Source organism: Equus quagga, chromosome 8 (genome assembly GCF_021613505.1).
Source record: "Equus quagga isolate Etosha38 chromosome 8, UCLA_HA_Equagga_1.0, whole genome shotgun sequence".
In the NCBI taxonomy this organism is placed as follows: Eukaryota; Metazoa; Chordata; class Mammalia; order Perissodactyla; family Equidae; genus Equus; species Equus quagga.
Window position 1 is genome coordinate 117,019,620 of NC_060274.1, and position 21,103 is coordinate 117,040,722.

A 21,103-nucleotide genomic window follows, 5' to 3' on the forward strand; every position below is an offset into this window, starting at 1 on the left:
TGGAAATGGGTAACCATTTGTTCTAAATGAATTAAGGGGGCAGGAGAATACAGAAGAGATCTGGTAGGTCTAATAAATAATAAAACAAGGGAGAAGGTGTTTTAATTGAGTTATGTAAATAAAGTCCAATTCGGCAGGAAGGAAGTACTATGAGAATTCAGGATATAGATGGAATGGTCAGACTGAAGAATCAACCTCAGTTGTTAAAAGTTTAGCTCCCTTATCACTTTTATTCCTGAAAGAAAAGACTAACTCTAGTAGTCTTCAGACTTGGGTTCACCAGTTTCAAACTTGCTTAGTGTAAGGTTCAAGTCACTTAATGTTTATAAGCCTCAATGTTCTCATCTGTAAAATGAGGATCATAATAATTATATTGACTATTTCTTAGTCCTGAAGAACAGATGAAATAGTATGATAAATTCTTTGTAAACTATAAAACACTGTGCAAATATGTGGTGTAAGAACTTTCACTTGTTATCTTCATAAGCCTTTCCTTTTTCAATTTCAGGCAGAACTCAAAAGCTTGATGGACAACGCTTCTTCTTCCTTTGAATTTGCTAAAGAACTCATCAAGCACAATCTGGTGAATAATAACATTCCATCTTGACTAACTTGAGTCCTACCCTCCTTTGGTACATCACAGCAGTTAGAAAGATGAATGAAGGGAGATATCTCTACTCAAGTGAACTCCTCCTTGTTGTGGAGGAGAGAAAAGGAGTTTACCATATCAGATCCTTTCCTCAAGGAAATCCTTATTGGGAGGGTATTTAGAAAGAGGTACAAGGTAGTGTAGATCCAAGCATTCATTTTGTTGGCAAAGCCAAAGGAACATATCCTTGTGGGTTAGAACAAATGGGAAGGATTTTCTGGTGAAAGTAAAACTGGAGCTTGTCTTTGGAATAGGGCTGAGATTTAGAGGGTTCATTCAAGGCAAGGGCATGGAGTTAGAATGAGGGTGACATATGTGACAGGTTGTGAGCAGACTGAGCTTACTAGGACAGAAAGTTTACACTGGGGCATAGTGAAAAGTAAAGTTTTACTTAGTGAAAAAGTAAGGGGGTGGTTAGGTTTAGGGCTGGATTATCATGGCCATTGCTAAAAAATATCCAGATTCAGATTGCTTGATTCTGTTGATCAAGCAATATAGTGGATGCAGAGTAGCTGTTTTCAACTCAGACACTTGGGGACATTGGGCAAATTATTCAATATTTCTGAGTTTCAGATTCCTCATCTAAAAATGGCAATATTAACTACACCTTTTCCTTCTGATTTCTCTATTTCTTTCTTTACCACCAATTCTCCTAGTACACATGCTAAAAACCATAGCTGTCTTAGACTCTCTCCTCTCCTTTATCTCTGATCTCTATTTGGTCACTTTAATCCTATTAATTCTTTCTTGGCAATGTCTTATATTTATTCCATTCCTTCTCTAATTCAGGTTTCCAGCACAGGTATAGTTTTCTTTGGATAGTTTCTATCATGAGCTTCTGCCTCTTTTCACTTCTAATCCAGTTTATGAATTAAAGCCAGGTTAATTTTTGTGGGGAATGGTGTGTTAGTCTGGAAATTAAACTTGGAGAGAGATCAAGACTGGAGAATAGGCTTAGGAGTATTCATAAGAGAAGTGATTGCTGAAGTCCTGACAACTAAATGTGGAAGAACAAGTAAAAACAGAAAAATATGGTTCCAAGAGAGCATCTGTATTTAAGGGGCTGGAAGAAGGAGAATAAGCAAATAAGACAAGAAAGAGCGGGCAAGAAAGAGCACCTAGATAGTGGAATGTCATTTACAACTGCACATTTTAATCACCTGCGAGGTTTTTTACAGTAATGATATATGGACTCCACCCCCCAGAGATTCTTATTTAATGGTTGGGCGAGGGCTCGGCTATCAGTATTTTTCTTAAAAGCTTCCCACGTAGATATAATATACAGCCAGAGTAAAGAAACACTGTATGTATATATGACTGGAAGGAGTATATCAGCTAGTAAATAGCAGTATTTGGACAGTGGGATTAAAGAAAGAAGTGAGAATATGGAAATTTTCCTTTTCCCTTTTGTGACACTATAAGTTTTTTTTCCAGTGAACACATATTATTTATGTAGTTTAAAACAAAACTTGAAAAATATTGAGCAATGTAAAGGGTTATGAGCATTGACTTTTGCAGTCAGACTTGAGGTCAAAGTGAAGCTACACTGTGTACTAGCTTTGTGACTGTGGATAAGTCCCTTAACATTGCTGAGTCTCAGCGTCCTCATATGTAGAACAGGAGAAATTATAGTACCCGCCTTATCTTCTCGGAGGGTTAGATGAGGTAATGTGTATAATGTACATTGCACAGTATATAGCATGTAGTAAGCATTTCGTAAACAGGGCTGTTGTTGTCATGCTATGGCCATCAGTGTCAAAACTACAGACACATCATGGAGCAAGAGGACAGAAAAGTACATTGAATTTTGTTAAAGGGGTTAATTTGTGACTTGTGAGAGTAAGTTTACCAGTGTGGTGAGAGCAGAAGTCAGTTTTCTGGGAGGTTAAGGAGCGAGAGGATGAGAAGAAAGCTGAAGCAGTAAGCCATGTACTTTTCAAGTGCGGCAATGAAAGAAAGAAGAAAAAAGGGCCTGTCCAGAGGGAACAGTGGCACCAAGTGGAAGATTCTCAAGAGAGCAAAAACCCTTGTGTATGTTTAAAATTGAGAAGTAGGACCAGGTCTAATGAAGATAGAATGATTAATTAATGGAGAAACAAGATCCAGATGGAGTTAGAAGTCATGAGATTAAGAAGACAGGTGAAGGATTTAATCTTGGTAAAAGAAGGGAACATCTCAGACAAGGAGAAACCAAACAAGATGACCAAATGGCTATTTTGAGGTAGAAAGAAGAGATTAGGTAGTGTATGCCTGGTAGCCTTGATTTCTGTATATTTCTTCATGAAACAACTTGTATGCCAGACACTGTGCTAGGCTCTGGGTACTCAGCAGTGTGCAAAACTGTCCTTTCCTGGTTGGTGTTTTTGTTTTAGCTGTGCTGTATGGCATTTATCATCATATGACAACATACTTATATGTTCGCCCATTGAATGTCTCCCCCCACTTGAATGTAGCCTCTATAGTGACAGGGGAGTAACTTGGTCTTGCTTCAACCCCAGTGCTTATTACGGTACCAGGCATATGGTAGGTGCTAGTGAATATTGCTGAATTAGTTAATACTACCTACCACATGCCACACATTTAGCCCACTTTAACTCATTTAATCTTCATAATAATCCTGAAAGGTAGATGTTACTAATACCATTTAGAGATGAGGAAACAGGCTTAGATAGGTTATATAAATTCCTTCATGGAGCTTTGATGTAGAATATGTCTAGAAAAAGTTTCATTAATTACTGAGTACTTTAAGAGTTTTCTGCAGTTCTTATGAAGAGAAAGGGAAATGTATGCAATAGGGCTATGCCTTTATTCTGTTTCTTATACTTCTTATAGCTTAGATAATGGCTTTCTTTCTGTGAGGTTAAGGTCATGTATATAGAGAGAGCTTCAAAAATATCCATCCTTTTAAAGATTTTATTTTTCCTTTTTTTCCCCAAAGCCCCCCAGTACATAGTTGTATATTTTAGTTGTAGGTCCTTCTTGTTGTGCTATGTGGGACGCCGCCTCAGCATGGCCTGATGAGCAGTGCCATGTCCGCACCCAGGATCCGAACTGGCAAAACCCTGGGCCGCCAAAGCGGAGCACACGAACTTAACCACTTGGCCATGGGGCCGGCCCCTATCCATCCTTTTAAAGAGTAACTGAGTGCCCAGTTGTAAGTGGCAGCTCCTTAAACATTTCCAGCAGTAAATATATTCATACTTGTTGCCATGATGACAGGGTTTCTCCATCTCTAGGTTGTTTTCCGAGGAGGTGAAGGGGCTTTGCAGGTTTTGCCCCCACTGGTTGATGTCATTCCTGAAGCTAGGCTGAACTTGGTGATTTACTACCTTCGTCAAGGTAAGAAAAACTGTCTTGGTCTTGCTTGTAACGAGAAATTTTTAGAACAATTATTCTCTAATTGAACTATTTTATTAACTTTTAAAATCCATAGTACTTCCAAAAATATATTTGCAACAGCTTCATAGGATGGAACAAATTTATTGGTGCTTATTTCTTTTGCCTTTTCTCTTTATCCTCTCTTTCCTCTTCTGTTGCTTCCAACCTTCTCCCTCATTCTGTTTTTCTTTTTTCCTCCTGTTTTTCTTTCTTGTTCTCTACCCATTCTTATTTCAGTTGTTCCATTGTTTTTCCTTCCCCTCCCTTGCAGGTCTTTCTTTTTCTAGCGTCCCCCTGTGTATAATGTACATCCACATTTTCTTGTCTTTTTTCTGTATCATTAACTGTATTTTATTTGCTCTAATTGTCTGCTTTTCTGTTTCTTTGTACCTTTGGCTTCTTATGAGAAATATTATGATTCAAAGAGAATGTGATATTTGTTGCCGCTAAGTAAGGTTAAAATCGTTAGACACATGCCTGAAGCAGTCTTTTATCTAAGAGTTATGAGTACAGTACAGTAGCTACCACACATTGGTGGTGGTACTCTGTCGCAGACCTCAGACTAACAGTGTGGGCCTTTAAACTAACCAGACAACATATTCCTCATCGAGGAAAATGTGTTTATTAAAATAAGAACACGAACTTACAAACAGTTCCCTCTATTTGATATATAAGCACAAAGAAATATGCTTTTGGACAAGAATTAAAGAAACATATTTTATAAATTAATTTTTATTATACAAATTTTCAAACATAAACAGAAGTAAATAGTATGAACACCCAAAAATTCATCCCAGATTCAGCAGTCTTCAGGATATTGCCAGTCTTTTTTCATCTATCCTCCCTCTCCCTTTTTGTTGCTGAAATTTTTTTTTTGAGGAAGATCAGCCCTGAGCTAACATCTGCTGACAATTCTCCTCTTTTTGCTGAGGAAGACTGGCCCTGAGCTAACATCCGTGCCCATCTTCCTCCACTTTACATGTGGGATGCCTGCCACACCATGGCTTGCCAAGTGGTGCCGTGTCCACACCTGGGATCTGAGCTGGTTAACTCCGGGCTGCTGAAGCGGAACATGCAAACTTAACTGCTGTGCTACCGGGCCAGCCCCATGTTGCTGAGATGTTTTAAAGCAAATTCCAGACTTTGTCATTTCACTCCTACATAATTAATATATATCTCTTTAAAAAAATTTTTTTTTCTTATATAATTATAATGTCATTAGTATATAATACTTAGTCCATAGTCTTACCTTGAACATTTTTTTAGGTGCTTCATGGCTTCATATGGGCTTCTTACAGATATTTGTTTATCTTTAGGATAACTACTCGGCATTGAACTTGATGGAGAGTTAGAGGACAGATAAAAGAAATTATAGTTCCCATGAATGTTTGAGTACTGAAGGATCTTATCTTTTGGGGGACTGTTTTAGAAGAGTTTACTGGAATACAGACTAGTATAGTTACTTATTTCTTATATTTCAGATGATGTACAAGAAGCTTATAACTTAATTAAAGATCTGGAACCTACCACTCCTCAGGTAATTGAGAATGTGTCACATTTTTACTAACCAAGTTCTGTTGAAAGCACAATTTCAGAAAGGTGGCTGGAAGGCACGTTAGATAAGATTCCTGCTTGTAGAATCTCACGAAAGACCATACGTATTGATCTAGGAATATTATGTGAGACTTTGGATATGAGAATGAATATTCTAGACTTTTTCCTGTTTTTAAACTCCCTTATGTGTGATCATTTCCTCAAAAGGGTTGAGGTTTGAAAATACTGTAATCTAGAATTCTGTTGAAACTTATCTCACTGGTGTATTTGTCTGCAACTTGTCTTTCTCCCTGGCTAGATCGTTAGCTCCTTGCAGTCAGGGAACAGTCTATAGTGTATCTCCAATGCTGTGTACAGTAAGCACACAGTAGGCATTCCACTTACTGAATCAAAGACTGGCTGAGAAATGTCTCCAGACCTCATGAAATCTAAACAGGTATATTTCACAAGTGTGTTAAAAGCTTCAGCATCTTTTGTAGTGTTCCTTTTATGAGCCCTCAAATAAAAATAGCACCCACATAAAAACTGATAAAGCTGCTAAGGAGGGTATCTATTAAAGAATAGAACCAAGTCTGAAAGAGATATAGGTGAGGCCCCAGGACTCCAAAAGAGAGAATACCTTTCAAATGCAAATCAGAGGAGGAAAAGGATCACTAGCAAAGGAAGGTTATTATATCGTTGGAAAGGGAAAATAATATATATGGTGTGGTCACAGAGAATGGCATTGGCTGACAGGTGATAAAAATTATTACAAAAACATTTTATTGTTAAGTTTTTCCATTGAATTAAAATAAAGCTTAACTCCTGGAAGTTTCCACTGAGTTTTTCTGCTTAAGATTGAGAATTTACAAATATGATGAATTCTGTTACTTGGACACTTTCCTGGAAACCAAATGGAAGTCTTCTAATTCTTTCATTCAAGACAGAGGTAGGACAGAGAAAAGCGGCTCTGGGTAGCGTTTGATAATAAACTATTGAGTGGAGGCTAATAATTAATTTGAAAGATTTCTCATAGCTCCATATTCTTTTTAAATTAATTAGTGTTATTCCATGTTTCCAGGAGTATATCCTCAAAGGAGTGGTCAATGCAGCCCTAGGCCAGGAAATGGGTTCGGTGAGTATGAAATTGCTGGTAATCTATAGTTTGCCAAGTTGTAGCGTGCGGAAAAGATCAAAAGAAATGTCAGAGTTCAACCAGAAATAAGCTTACAAATAGGCTCTTCTGCGTTTCCTTTCTCCATGTCACCAATTCGGATTCCACTGTAGAAAGAGTTCTGTATTATTTAAAGACAAAAAAACAGAAAACTTTAGCCCTGAGAATTGCTGCTTTGCTTTAAAAAAGCCCAAATTTTTAAAAATTATTTTATTGAGGTCATAATGGTTTATAACATTGTCTAATTTCAGATGTACATTATTATTTATCTGTTTCTGTATCAACTGCCTCGTACTCACCACCAATAGCCTGATTATCGGTCACCGTATGTATGTGCTCCTTTATGCCTTTTGCCCACCCACAATCCCCTTCCCCTCTGGTAACCACTAATCTGTTCTTTTTATCCATGTGTTTGTTTGTCTTTCACATATGAGTGAAATCATGTTTGTCTTTCTCTATCTGGCTTATTTCACTTAACATCGTACCCTAAGGGTCCATTCCTGTTGTTGCAAATGGGACGATTTTGTCTTTTTTTATGGTGGAGTAGTATTCCATTGTATATATATATTCCACATCTTCTTTATCCATTCATCAGTTGATGGGCACTTGGGTTGCTTCCACGTCTTGGCTATTGTGAAGAAGGCTGCAAGGAACATAGGGCTGCATAAATCTCTTTGGATCATTAGTTCAAGTTCTTTGGATAAATACCTGGTAGTGGGATAGCTAGATCGTATAGTTTTTCTATTTTTAACTTTTGGAGAAATCTCCATACTCTTTTCTGTAGTGGCTGCACCAGTTTGCATTCCCACCAGCAATGTTTGAGGGTTCCCTTTTATCCACATCCTCTCCAACATTTGTGGTGTTTTGTCTTAGTAATGATAGCCATTCTGACAGGTATGAGGTGATATCTCGTATTTTTGATTTGTGTTTCCCTAATACTGATGTTGAACATCTTTTCATGTGCCTGTTGGCCATCTATATATCTTCTTTGGAAAAGTGTCTGTTCATATCTTTTGCCCATTTTTTGATCCGGTTGTGTGTTTTTTTGTTGTTGAGTTATATGGGTTCTTTATATATTTTAAAAATTAACCCCTTGTCAGATATATGATTTGCAAATATTTTCTCCCAGTTGGTGAGTTGTCTTTTCATTTTGTTCATGGTTCCCTTTGCCTTGTAGAAGCTCTTTAGTCTGTTGTAGTCCCATTTGTTAATTTTTCTTTTGTTCCATATGCTTGAGTAGATATGGTATTCGAAATGAGGCTGCTAAGACCTGTGTCAAAGAGCATACTGCCTATATTTTCTTCTAGCAGTTTTATGGTTTCAGGTCTTACATTCAAGACTTTGATCCATTTTGAGTTAATTTTTGTGTATGGTGTAACATAATGGTCTACTTTCATTCTTTTGCATGTGGCTGTCCAGTTTTCCCAGCACCATTTGTGAAGAGACTTTCCTTTCTCCGTTGTACGTTCTCACCTCCTTTGTCAAAAATTAGCTGTCTGCAGATGTGTGGTTTTATTTCTGGGCTTTCAGTTCTGTTCCATTGATCCATGTGTCTGCTTTTGTACTAGTACCATGCTGTTTTGACTACTATAGCTTTGTAGTATATTTTGAAGTCAGGGATTGTTATGCCTCCAGCTTTGTTCGTTCTTCTCAGGATTGCTTTAGCTATTCCAGGTCTTTTGTTGTTCCATATAAATTTTAGCATTCTTTGTTCTGTTTCCATGAAGGATGTCACTGGGATTCTGATTGGGATTGTACTGAATCTGTAGATTGCTTTAGGTAATGTAGACATTTTAGTTATATTTATTCTTCCAATCCATGACCATGGAATATCTATTTCTTTATGTCATCTTCGATTTCTTTCAATAATGTCTTATAGTTTTTATTGTATAGGTCTTTCACCTCCTTGGTTAAGTTTCTTCCTAGATATTTTATTCTTTTTGTTGCGATTATAAATGGGATTGTATTCTTGAGTTCTCTTTCTGCTAGTTCATTATTAGTGTATAGAAATGCAATTGATTTTTCTAAGTTCATTTTGTACCCTGCAACTTTGCTGTAGTTGTTGATTATTTCTAATAGTTTTCTGGTGGATTATTTAGGGTTAAAAAAGCCCAATTTTTTTTTATTTTTAAAGATTGGCACCTGAGCTGACATCTGTTGCCAATCTTCATTTTTTTCTTTCTTCTTCTTCTTCCCAAAGCCCCCCAGTACGTAGTTGTATATTCTAGTTGTGAGTACCTATGGTTGTGCTATGTGGGACGCCACTTCAGCATGGCTTGATGAGTGGTGCCATGTCTGCACCCAGGATCCAAACAGGAGAAACCCTGGGCTGCTGAAGCCACGTGTGCGAACCCAACCACTTGGCCACAGGGCTGGCCCCAAAGCCCAATTTTTAAACAGTGTTTATATCTAATAACAACAACAACAAATCATTGCACAGCTTCATTCTTATTTTCAGTGAGTTTTTTTTAACTACCTCCAAGCTATAATTTTGGCATCTGTAAAATGGGGATAATTGTTTCTCTGGGGAAGCTTTTTATAAACACCAAAAGACTATCTAATATTAAGCTCTTATTCATCTTAATATGGCATATTAAGTTCTTTTTGAAACAAAGTGGGATATAAATAAATCTTTTTATGTCTAGCTCACTCCACAGTGCCTCATATAGTAGATAGGCAGTAAATAGTTATTGAATAAATGAATGAGTTTATTTAATAAATACTCTTTGTTATAACCATAGCTCCTACCAGAAGGTCTGATATATGATAGAAGAGCAATAAATATTTGTTATATGAGTGAATGAGTAAATGAATGAGTTCATTTAATGAAGATACTTTTAGGGTAGAATTTGGGGATTGGATTTTTTTTCTTCTTTTCTATCTAACCCTGAATAGGTTTTATCTCATTTTCAAGTTATCATTTTCCAGCTGCTTATGCTAATAAGAACTAGTATTGTTTAGGGAAGAATTTAGAACAAGAGTATATGTTAAATCCTGACAAATATGTTAAAACCATAAAGTGTAATACAAGTAAATATTTTCAGCTTATTCTTCCGTATCGACTCTGTTTTGTTTTTCAGAGGGATCATATGAAAATTGCCCAGCAGTTCTTCCAGTTGGTGGGAGGATCAGCTAGTGAATGTGGTATGTCTGCAGTCTGTACTTAGGAGCGCGATTCCTCGTTGGAGTTGGTCGTGTATTGACTGGGGAAGTTTAGGTCTCTCCAGGGATACGTCTGTTAAGCTTCCCGTTATGAAGTAGGAAGTCAGACACAGGAGAGAATCAACGTCTCAGCTAAAGTGGGATGAGAGAGTCTATAAATAGAGGAGAATACGTGTGTTCTTTAGTTCATGAGAGATTTAAAAATTTGATTCTGTTTTTGATTTGAAATCTTAATTTGTATTGATTTTTTAAGAGCTCTTTATGTATTAAACTTTTTTCATGTTGTAGATATTTTTTTCAGTGTGTCATTTGCCTTCAACTTTGCCTACAGTATTTTTTCCATATAAAAATATTTAAATCTTGTTTAATTATGTTTATCTTTTCTATAATGATCTTACATGGGTATCAAGCTTACAAAGTGCTTTCTTACCCCCGTAGTTATGTAATATTCATCTATCCCACCAGTAGTTTTGTGGATTCATTTTTATTATTAAAGTATTGATTTCAGCAGTCAAGATTCAGTGTAAGATTTGAGAAAGGGCTATGAAAAGGGCTGCTGCTTGGCGAGTATGAACCAATATGGCTGTTTCTACCAGTTGTCTGTGGTCAGCAGTCTATTCTGATGAACAGTGTTCATGCTGAACTAGTTGTTAAATATTTTTATCACCCCTGGATATTCATTTTCTTTCAAATGTTTCACCAAAACCATTTCCTGAATAATATTTCCTTTCCCCATTTCATTCATCCGTACAACAAATATTTATTGAGGAGTTGGGGATACAGGAGTAAACAAAACAAACCTCCCTCGTGCAGCATAGACTCTAGTAGGACAGACTATAACCATAATTCACAAATAGATTATATAGTATATCTGACTGTGAGAAAAAATTGAACAGGGTGAGGAGGATAGGGAGTGCCAGTGACAAAGGTGAGGAGTTATACTAATCCTCTGCTACCTTAACTAGGAATCTGAGGGGCCAGCCTGGTGGTACAGCAGTTAAGTTCGCAGCTTCTGCTTCAGTGGTCCGGGGGTCACCAGTTCAGATCCCTGGTGCAGACATGGCACCACTTCTCAAGCCATGCTGTGGCAGGCGTCCCACATATAAAGTAGAGGAAGACAGGCACGGATGTTAGCTCAGGGCTAATCTTCCTCAAAAGAAAAGAAAGAGTAGTAATCTGATATCAGACAAAAAGTTGGTCAGGATCAGGAACAGATGATTCTATGGCAAATTATTTCTACATTTGAGATTGGAAGTGCTAGGTTGTCTGAGACAAATGATGATGGAAACTAAGCCATGTTTGTTGAGTGTGCAGGTGTTGAAGTTGGTTGAGAGAATCAAAGCCCTGGAAAACGGTCTGGGGAATCTGTAGCCTGTGGGGCACGTGTTCATTTTGGACTCTGGGAGTTAACCCCGATATTATTGGTCATTCTCAAGTACTGTGACCTCTGTTATGCTGAGGTTTTGTCCACTGAACAAAATCTATAGTTTTAAGAATCTGGAAAGATGCCTTGGAACACATTCCTAACTCTAAATTATAAAATAACTCAAATTTCAGCTAAAGAGAACTTTTAGTTTCTTGAATACACCTGGTTTCTTTTCCCATTCCATTTCAGATACAATACCAGGGAGGCAGTGCATGGCTTCCTGTTTCTTCCTGCTGAAGCAATTTGATGATGTCTTGATTTACCTCAACTCGTTCAAGGTCAGTAGAGAATTTTGTAGATAACTTTGTATACAAAATACTATAGATAATGTGTCAGAGATAAGATGCTCTTACAGATGGCCCTTTTATTATGGTAGTATTAGTGGCATCAGCTAATTCCTTAAAATTATTTTTGTGTTTGATATAACTGATGTTTTTATATTTTATATGTTAATGCTTAATGAGACTTGTTCTTGGGATGTTTTTCAGAGTTACTTCTATAATGATGACATCTTTAACTTTAATTATGCCCAAGCCAAAGCTGCAACAGGCAATACTAGTGAGGGTGAAGAGGTGGGTACCTGCTTGTGAAGGCATTTGAATGAGTCTATCTAAAAACATTATCTCACTAAAATAAAATGTTCAAGGGTAAAAGATTATTAAAAGTTCCTTTGTTCTTAGGTTACATTAAAAAGTACAATGTGAATAGACATATATATTTGATAACCATATTAATGTTTTCCCTTTTTGGTAAATTTTATAAAAGCATAAAGTACATGGACAAGGTGTACAAATCAAAAAGTACAGCTTGATGAATTTTTTAAGTGAACATACCCAAATAATCAGTACCCAGCTCATGAAACAGAATATTATTAGAACCCTAGAAACGCCCCCATCTCCTTCTTGAGTCAGTCCCTTTCCTCCAAGGCTAACCACTGTCTTGACTTCTAACTCATAGATTGATTTGTCTGAATTATTCAAAATAATTCAATTGAATCATCCAATTCAATTTTGTTATTATTCAACAAATTATTCAAGTTCCAAGTATTTTCTAGGTTCCATTATGATTTATTCTTTGACTGTGAGTTATTTTGAAATGTGTTTCATGATTTTCAAATATGTGTGTTATCCTTTCAATGTTAGTTTATTTTGATTTCTAACTTGATTGTATTGTGGCCATGGAAGGTGGTTGGTGTAACACCAGTCCTTGGGAATTTGAGACTTGCTTTATTGCCTGGTAGCATGGTCATAAGTTCTTGAAGAGAATATGTATTGTACAGTTGTTAATTATTCTGTTCAAATCTTCTGTATCCTTACCAACCTTTTGTCAGCTTGTGATATCAATAACTGAGAGAAGTATGTTAAAGTCACAATTTTGTCCTTTACTTTTCTTAGCAGTCTATATAGAATTTGGTCATCTATAAGGCTACGTTAATCGTTAATCTAAGGCAAGCTGATACGGATATTTTTACTGCAAAAGTATCTTCATGTTTGTTCCCTTTCTTTCCTCTTCTTGCAGGTTTTCCTTTTAATCCAAAGTGAGAAGATGAAAAATGACTACATTTACCTCAGTTGGTTAGCTCGGTGCTGTGAGTCTTCTTTTAAATGTTATAAAGGAATCCTCTTTTTCTTCTCTGTTGCGTAATCTTCTGGATAGAAATTACATTGAGTGTTTTCTTTTCTTTTTTTAAAGATTTAATTTTTCTCCCAAAGCCCCCTGGTACATAGTTGTGTATTTTTAGTTGTGGGTCCTTCTAGTTGTGGCATGTGGGATGCCGCCTCAGTATGGCCCGTCGAGCGGTGCCATGTCCATGCCCAGGATCCGAACTGGCGAAACCCCTGTGCCGCTGAAGCAGAGCACCCAAACTCAACCACTCGGCCACGGGGCCGGCCCCAACTGTTTTCTAATTTTGTTTTGTAGAATGAGTAAACGCTGAAATTAAGCGTCAGTAAGGGTGGCCATGTACGTGTGTTATATGAGTTTACCCTGTAATTAGTTCTGTCACACAACATGGACCTAGCATGAACAGACGTGAAAGATGCTGGGTTCTTCCTTTAGCTCTGTTAAAATTTCCATAGTCTCGGTTTACAGTGTTTTTTTTTAAATGATATTGTTATGCTAATTTTACCTTTTCACTATGGTTGCAGGCCTGAAAAGTGGTAAAATGTCAAAAAAATAATTTTTGTATATTATAGCCTATCGACTCTGTCTGTCTCTTCAGTATCTTTTCTTGCTCCTTTTTTTCACTTGGATTTAAAATGTTCACTGAGTTTTTGAAGTCAGGATAATTTTAGCAATCAGGTATTCTAAATGAGGCTGAAACTATATGAGCAGGAATCATTGAATGATAGGTGACTTTTAAGCAGATGTGCAAAGTGGTAGCTACTGGAAATCAACCTAATCTAAAAAGACATAATTATGTGAATCCTAACTTAAACATTTTAAGTGTGGTAGAGTTCTGATGGGGAACCAGCTTAATGCCAACTTTACAAGCTTTCCATGTAAGAGCTGTTTACCATTAGTTTGTATATTTAGAACATAGAACCAAATCCATAGAATAGCAAGATGCAGAAGTATGTTTCTTTATATTTATAAATCTTTGGGTTTTTTTGTAGATATCATAAATAAGAAACCAAGATTAGCCTGGGAACTTTATCTCAAGATGGAAACCTCTGGCGAGTCCTTTAGCCTCTTACAGCTCATTGCTAACGACTGCTACAAGGTGAGTCTGAGTGAGACCTAAAGTCAAAATTGAAGATCAGTATCCTATGGCTGCATTGACTAAATACTGAGGAAAAGTGTCCAAGAGATTAAATGGCTATTAGTGAGAGGAATTGCATAGTGATATCATCCCTTTTATGAGTGAACTGAATTCAGAGATAGCATTTCAGGGTTTTATATATAAAACATGTATACATATAAATGAAATATGAAATAATGATTCAGAGAGGAGGTTTTAGATTTCTAAAGGCTGTGAATCTTTAGATTACCATTCAGGTAGAGATATTCATCTGGTAGTTGGAAGTTTGGTTCTGAATCTCAAAAAAGATGTCCTCTGACATATAGAGACATAGATTTGGAGAAATCATCACCATTTCAATAGTAATTGAAGTCCTGGAAAACAGTGAGATTACCCAAGTAAGGAAGTAAAGTGAGAGGAGTAGAGAGTTGCAGAGCCAGCCCTGATGGCCTATTAAAGTTTGGGATGCTCCGCTTTGGTGGCCTGGGTTCCGTTCCTCGGCGCAGAACCACATGACTCATCTGTCAGTAGCCATGCTGTGGTGGTGACTCACATAAAAGAACTAGAAGGACTTACAACTAGAATATACAACTATGTACGGGGGCTTTGGAGAGGGGAAAAAAAGAGTTGCAAACTAAACCTTGGAGAATACTACAGTACAAATAGTAGACAGGAAAGGCAGAGGAACCAGAAGAAGAGAATACAAAAGCAGTCAGATTTAGTAATGAACTGGCTGTGTGTGTGTCTTGTGTGTGCGTGCGTGTGTGTGTGTGTGTGTGTAAGGAGTTGGAAAGGCATGGGGGAGGGAGGAGTTTGGGGCCTTATCCTATAGATTAAAGGCTTTTTTAAAAAGTAGCCTCAGGGGCCAGCCTAGCCGTGCAGCGGTTAAGTGCGCACATTCTGCTTTGGTGGCCCGGGGTTCACCAGTTCGGATCCCAGGTGTGGACATGGCACCCCTTGGCAAGCCATGCTGTGGTAGGTGACCCACATATAAAGTAAAGGAAGATGGGCACGGATGTTAGCTCAGGGCCATTCTTCCTCAGAAAAAAGAGGAGGATTGGCAGCAGTTAGCTCAGGGCTAAACTTCCTCAAAAAAAAAAAAAGTAGCCTCAAATTCCAAAAATGCCTATTTTTAGAGTATTTCTTCCTGTCCAAAAGATGGGAAAATGTCAGGTAAAGAGAGTCTAGTGATGGCCAGCTCTGGCGGCCTAGTGGGTAAGTTCAGCGTGCTCCACTTTGGCAGCCCCAGTTTGGTTCCCAGGTGTGGAACTACAGCACTCATCTATCAGTGGCCATGCTGTGATGGCTGCTCATATACAAAATAGAGGAAGATTGGCAACAGATGTTAGTTCAGGTGAATCTTCCTCAGCAAAAAAAAAAAGAAAGAAAGAGAGAGAATGTAGCGTTAAATTAATCAGTAATAGCTCATTTCAAAGTGAATCATTATAAAAATGAAGTGAATCACCGTCAATGGAAAAGGTTTTAAAACATATGAAACTTGAAAATGTTTAACATGACTTGGTGGATGACAATGATGTTAGTGAGTTTGGGGAGGCAGAGGGAAAGAAAACATTAAGAGACAGGAATTTAGTTCAGTTTTAGGTGTATTAAATCTGAAGTGTGTTTGAGGCTCCCAGACAGAAATATTACATGTGGGAACTTATCACGTGAGCCTGGAGCTCAGTTGTTGATGTGAGAGGTCGGGATTAGAGATGTGGTTTTAGAAGTCAACAGTAGTTACTGGTGGTGGTGGTGGTGGTGGTAGTAGTAGTGGTAGCAGCAGTAGTACCAGCAGAGTATGGGAGAGAATGAGATTAACCAGTGAATGGGGTGTGGAGCCATGTGGAACACTAGTATTTAAGGGATGGAAATAGAAAGAAGAATCAGTGAAAGAGACAGAGAATGAAGATGAACAGAAAGGACAGGAAAGAACCAGGAGAGAGGAAAAAAAGTGCTTTTCATTACTCTTTTCTTGTTTCTGTTTTATCAAACGCCAAGGAAGGAGAATGTCAAATCTGCAACTAGATGGAATTGCATGGGGCTTGAGAAAACAGTAGATAGAGAAGAAAATCATATTGGAAAGCAGATCCAGTGAGTGTAATGTAGAGCACAGTCTTAAAAAATTTGATGATGAGTATAAGGAGAAAAATGTGCTGCTAACTTAAAAGGGAAAACAAGGTTAGGGATTTTTTGGTAGGGATTTATTTTTGCAAGTGGAGAGAGAGGTTTTTTCTTTTAGAATAGGGAATAAGAGTGTATCTTTAGGCAGAGGAAAAGGAGCCACTGACCAAGGAGATTAAAGATCCAAGAGAGTAGGAGCATTTTTTGATGGAATAAGGTGCTAAAGGAGATGATCCGAGGATGGGGTAAGATCAAAGGAAGATAATGACCTTGAAAAACAGTTTGGCATTGCCTAGTGTCTCTGGTCCCACAACCACACGCTAGTTTGGTGATTCACTGGGAGGACTCATATGACTCAACGTAAAGTTATACTCATGGCTAAGATTTATTGTAATATGGAGAAAGCAAGAAAAAGATACGTATAGACAAAGACTAGAGAGGTCAAGCATAGACTTTCTTGTCTTCCCTCTGTGCAGATTGCACAGTCATGACTTTCTCTAGCTGCAAACTGCAGACACATGTACGATGTCCTGTGCAGGAAAAACAGAAAAGACAAATAGGAAAAAATGGCAGAATTAAGTCCTAACATAGCAATAATTGCATTAAATGTAAATGGTCTAAATACACCGATTAAAAGACAGATATTGACAAAGTGGATAAAAACCATGACCCAACTATGTGCTCTCTACAAGAAATTCACTTCAAATTTAATGATATAAGTAGGTTGAAAGTAAAAGGATGGAAAAAGATATACCATGAAATAGGCAGTTTCTTTAACAGACAAATGTATGCTTACCATAAAACCCAGTAGTCACACTCCTGGCATATATCCAAGAGAAATGAAAACTATATCCACACAAATACCTATTCGCAAATGTCAACAGCAGCTTTATTTGTACCAGTCCAAAACTAGAAGCAATCAAGTGTCCTTCAGTAGGAGAACGGTTAAACAACTGTGGTTTGCATGGAATACTACTCACTAATAAAAAGGAACTGTGATGACAAGCCTGATTGCATTTCATAGGTCAGGGTGATCAGGGTGGTGGTTGCTGAAGCTGCGGTGGCTCTGGCAATTTCTTAAAATAACAGTGAAGTTTGCCACATCTATTGACTCTTTCTTTTACAAACGATTTCCCTGTAGCACGTGATGCTGTTTGATAGCATTTTACCCACAGGAGAACTTCTTTCAAAATTTGAGTCACTTCTCTCAAACCATGCCACTGCTTTATCAACTATTCTAAATCCTTTGTTGTCATTTCAACAATCTTCACAGCATCTTCGCCAGGAGTAGATTCCATCTCAAGAAACCACTTTCTTGGCTCATCCATAAGGAGCAACTCCTCATCTGCTATAGTTTTATCATGAGATTGCAGCAATTCAGTCACATCTTCAGGCTCCACTTCTAATTCTAGTTCTCTTCCTATTTCTACCACATTTGCAGTTACTTCCTCCCCTGAAGTCTTGAACCCCTCAAAGTCATCCATGAGGGTTGGAATCAACTTCTTCCAAACTCCTGTTAATGTTGATATTTTAACCTCTTCACATGAATCAGGAATTTTCTTAATGACATGTAGAATGGTGAATCCTTTCCAGAAGGTTTTCAATTTACTTTGCCCAGATCCATCAGAGGAATCATTATCTTTAGCAGCTATAGCCTTACAAAATGTTTTTCTTAAATAATAACACTTGGGAGTTGAAATTACTCCTTGATCCACGGGCTGCAGAATGGATGTTGTGTTGGCAGGCCTGAAAATAATATTAATCTAGTACATCTCCATCAGAGCTCTTGGGTGACCAGGTGCATTGTCAATGAGCAGTAATATTTTGAAAGAAATCTTTTTTTCTGAGCAGTAGGTCTCAACGGTGGCCTTAAAATATTCAGTCAATCATGTTGTAAACAGATGTGCTGTCGTCCAGACTTTGTTGTTTCGTTTATAGAGCACAGGCAGAGTAGATGTAGCATAATTCTTAAGGGCCTTAGGATTTTCAGAATTATAAATGAGCATTGGCTTCAACTTAAGGTCACCAGCTGCATTGGTCCCTAACAAGAGAGTCAGCCTGTCCTTTGAACCTTTGAAGTCAGGCATTGACATCTCTTCTCTAGCTGTGAAAGTCTAGATGGCATCTTCTTCCAATATAAGGCTGATTTGTCTACATTTAAAATCCGTTGTTTAGTGTAGCCACCTTCGTTAATAATCTCAGCTAGATCTTCTGGATAACTTGCTGCAGCTTCTCCATCAGCACTTGCTGCTTCACCTTGCACTTTTATGTTATGGAGATGGCTTCTTTCCTTAAACCTCATGAACCAACCTCTGCTAACTTCAAACTTTTCTCCTGCAGCTTCCTTACCTCTCTCAGCCTTCATAGAATTGAAGAGTTTGGGCCTTGCTTTGGATTAGACTTTGGCTTAAGAGAATGCTGTGGCTGATTTGATCTTCTATCCAGACCACTAAAACTTTCTCCATATCGGCAATAAGGCTGTTTCGCCTTCTTATCATTCATGTGTTTACTGGAGTAGCACTTTTAATTTCTTTCGAGAACTTTGCCTTTGCATTCACAGCTTGGCTAAGTGTTTGGCACAAGAGGCCTAGCTTTCAGCCTGTCTCAGCTTTCGACATGCCTCCCTCACTAAGCTTAGTCATTGCTAGCTTTTGATTTAAAGTGAGAGACGTGTAACTGTTCCTTTGAACACTTAGGGCCATGTAGGGTTATTAATTGGCCTAATTTCAATATTATTGTGTCTTGGAATAGGGAAGCCTGAGGAGAGGGAGAGAGATGGGAGAACAGCCAGCTGGTGGAGCAGTCAGAACACACATGACATTTATTAAGTTTGCTGTCTTATATGGGCACAGTTCATGGTACCCCAAAACAATTGCCATAGTAACATCAAAGATCACTGATCACAGATCACCATAACAAATATAATGAAAAAGTTGGAAATATTGCAAGAATTACCAAAATGTGGGGTCCACCTGGTGGTGTAGTAGTTAAGTTCATGCAGTTCACTTTGGCAGCCCGGGGTTCATGGGTTTGGATCCTGGACATGGACCTTCACACTGCTCATCAAGCCATGCTGCGGCAGCATTCCACATATAAAGTAGAGGAAGATTGGCATGGGTATTAGCTCAGGGACAGTCTTCCTCAAGCAAAAAGAGGAAGATTGGCGACAGATGTTAGCTCAGGGCCAATCTTCTTCACCAAAAAAAAAAATTATGAAAATGTGACACAGGGACATGAAGTAAGCAAATATTGTTGGAAAAGTGACACCGATAGACTTGCTCAATGAGGGTTGCCACAAATCTTCAGTTTGTAAAAAATGCAATATCTGTGGAGTACAATAAAGCAAAGTTCAGTAAAATGAGGTATGGCTGTAGTCATTAAACTGTACATTTATTTTGCATGAAACATTCTATATGTGTTATTTTACACACACACAAATTTTAAGAGAACTTAGGAAGAAGGATTAACCTTAAAAAGTAATAAGAACACTTCTTCCTGTGAGATAGGCAGAAAAAAGGGAAGGATGGATGAAAGTGTAAGGACAATTTGAACTGAAGGGAGGAAAGTTGTGCTTTCCCTCTGAAATACAGAAAAATCTAAGAATGCCATAGAGATCCTAAGGAAATTGGCAAAGGCTTAGAACAACTGTTTACAGGAGTGGAGAGGAAACTGAGCCACACTGAGGAAGGAGGATTGCCCAGCAATTTGAAGCCTTCAGTGAAATTGGTAACACTATACATTTACGAGTGCCAATCAAGAAAACTCATTTAAGCAAAATTTAGTGGTATTCAACATGCTCTACAAGGCCAAGGAAATGTCGTATATTTGAGAAAGAGGTCTGTCAAAATGAATTAAATACTTAAAAGATTCAATGTTTAGAGTAGTGGTCAATATACATCTAGGCAGTCTGAGAATTTAGGAACAAGGTCAGGGAAAGACCATCCTCTTGGTTTGAATATGATCAAGTTAGCATAGGGGCTGGCCCTGTGGCTGAGTGGTTAGGTTCACGTGCTCCGCTTCAGCGGCCCAGGGTTTTGCTGGTTCGGATCCTGGGCGCAGACATGGCACTGCTCATCAAGCCATGCTGAGGCTGTGTCCCACATGCCACAACTAGAAGGACCCACAACTAAAATATACAACTATGTACTGGGGGGATTTGGAGAGAAAAAGCAGAAAAAATAAAAGAAGACTGGCAACAGTTGTTAGCTCAGGTGCCAGTCTTTAAGGAAAAAAAAAGGCATAAAATGAATGATAGTAGTCATCTACAGAATGTATTGAGGAAACTTGAAAAATGCTCAGTTCAAATCGCAGTCGTCAGAGTTTATCCTAAAGATTAGACTACAATTAAAAGAAATGACAAACGTGTTGATTATAGCATAACGACTATATGTAGAAAAAAATGTCATATTACTGAAAATTGAATGAAGGTAAGTTGATTTAAATTGAACCTGTGTACCCAGACTGTGATTTTCCTTCTTCTTGTTTTAATAAAGAATTGAAATGTATCTAATTTGCTAACTGAAAATGTTGTCATTACCCATGCACTTGTTTCATACAGTTCTGTTTTGTGGTATCTTTACATTTAGTTTCATTCTGTGCGACCTTTTGACTACACGTATTACCACAACACTTTCTTTTATTCAGATGGGCCAGTTTTACTATTCAGCCAAAGCATTCGATGTCTTAGAGAGGCTGGATCCCAACCCTGAATACTGGGAAGGCAAGAGGGGTGCCTGTGTAGGCATCTTCCAGATGATCTTAGCTGGCAGAGAACCCAAGTAAGTAAGCAGACGAGAGCCCTCCCTCTGTTCATTTGCTGGCCTGTGAGGGAAAGGAATTGTTTTCTTGGGTGACATCTTCTGAAAACTCAAAATTTTAATGATGCTTTAGAATGATGAATAAAAGGTTAAGACTTTTTAT

General features: G+C 37.9%; 1 protein-coding gene across 2 annotated transcripts in view; it reads left to right on the top strand.

Moving 5' to 3' along the window:
* The window catches only part of IFT56 (intraflagellar transport 56), a 47,921-nt gene that overhangs the window by 23,245 nt on the left and 3,573 nt on the right, over nucleotides 1–21,103 (top strand). Inside the window, exons 8-17 of one of the 2 annotated variants that reach the window (XM_046670792.1) lie at nucleotides 509–583; nucleotides 3,886–3,988; nucleotides 5,509–5,564; nucleotides 6,642–6,695; nucleotides 9,815–9,878; nucleotides 11,512–11,600; nucleotides 11,811–11,894; nucleotides 12,841–12,910; nucleotides 13,938–14,044; nucleotides 20,828–20,961. In XM_046670792.1, coding sequence (XP_046526748.1) covers nucleotides 509–583; nucleotides 3,886–3,988; nucleotides 5,509–5,564; nucleotides 6,642–6,695; nucleotides 9,815–9,878; nucleotides 11,512–11,600; nucleotides 11,811–11,894; nucleotides 12,841–12,910; nucleotides 13,938–14,044; nucleotides 20,828–20,961 — 836 coding nt within the window. The remainder of the gene's footprint in view (nucleotides 1–508; nucleotides 584–3,885; nucleotides 3,989–5,508; nucleotides 5,565–6,641; nucleotides 6,696–9,814; nucleotides 9,879–11,511; nucleotides 11,601–11,810; nucleotides 11,895–12,840; nucleotides 12,911–13,937; nucleotides 14,045–20,827; nucleotides 20,962–21,103) is intronic. The other variant, XM_046670793.1, reaches the window with a different exon arrangement.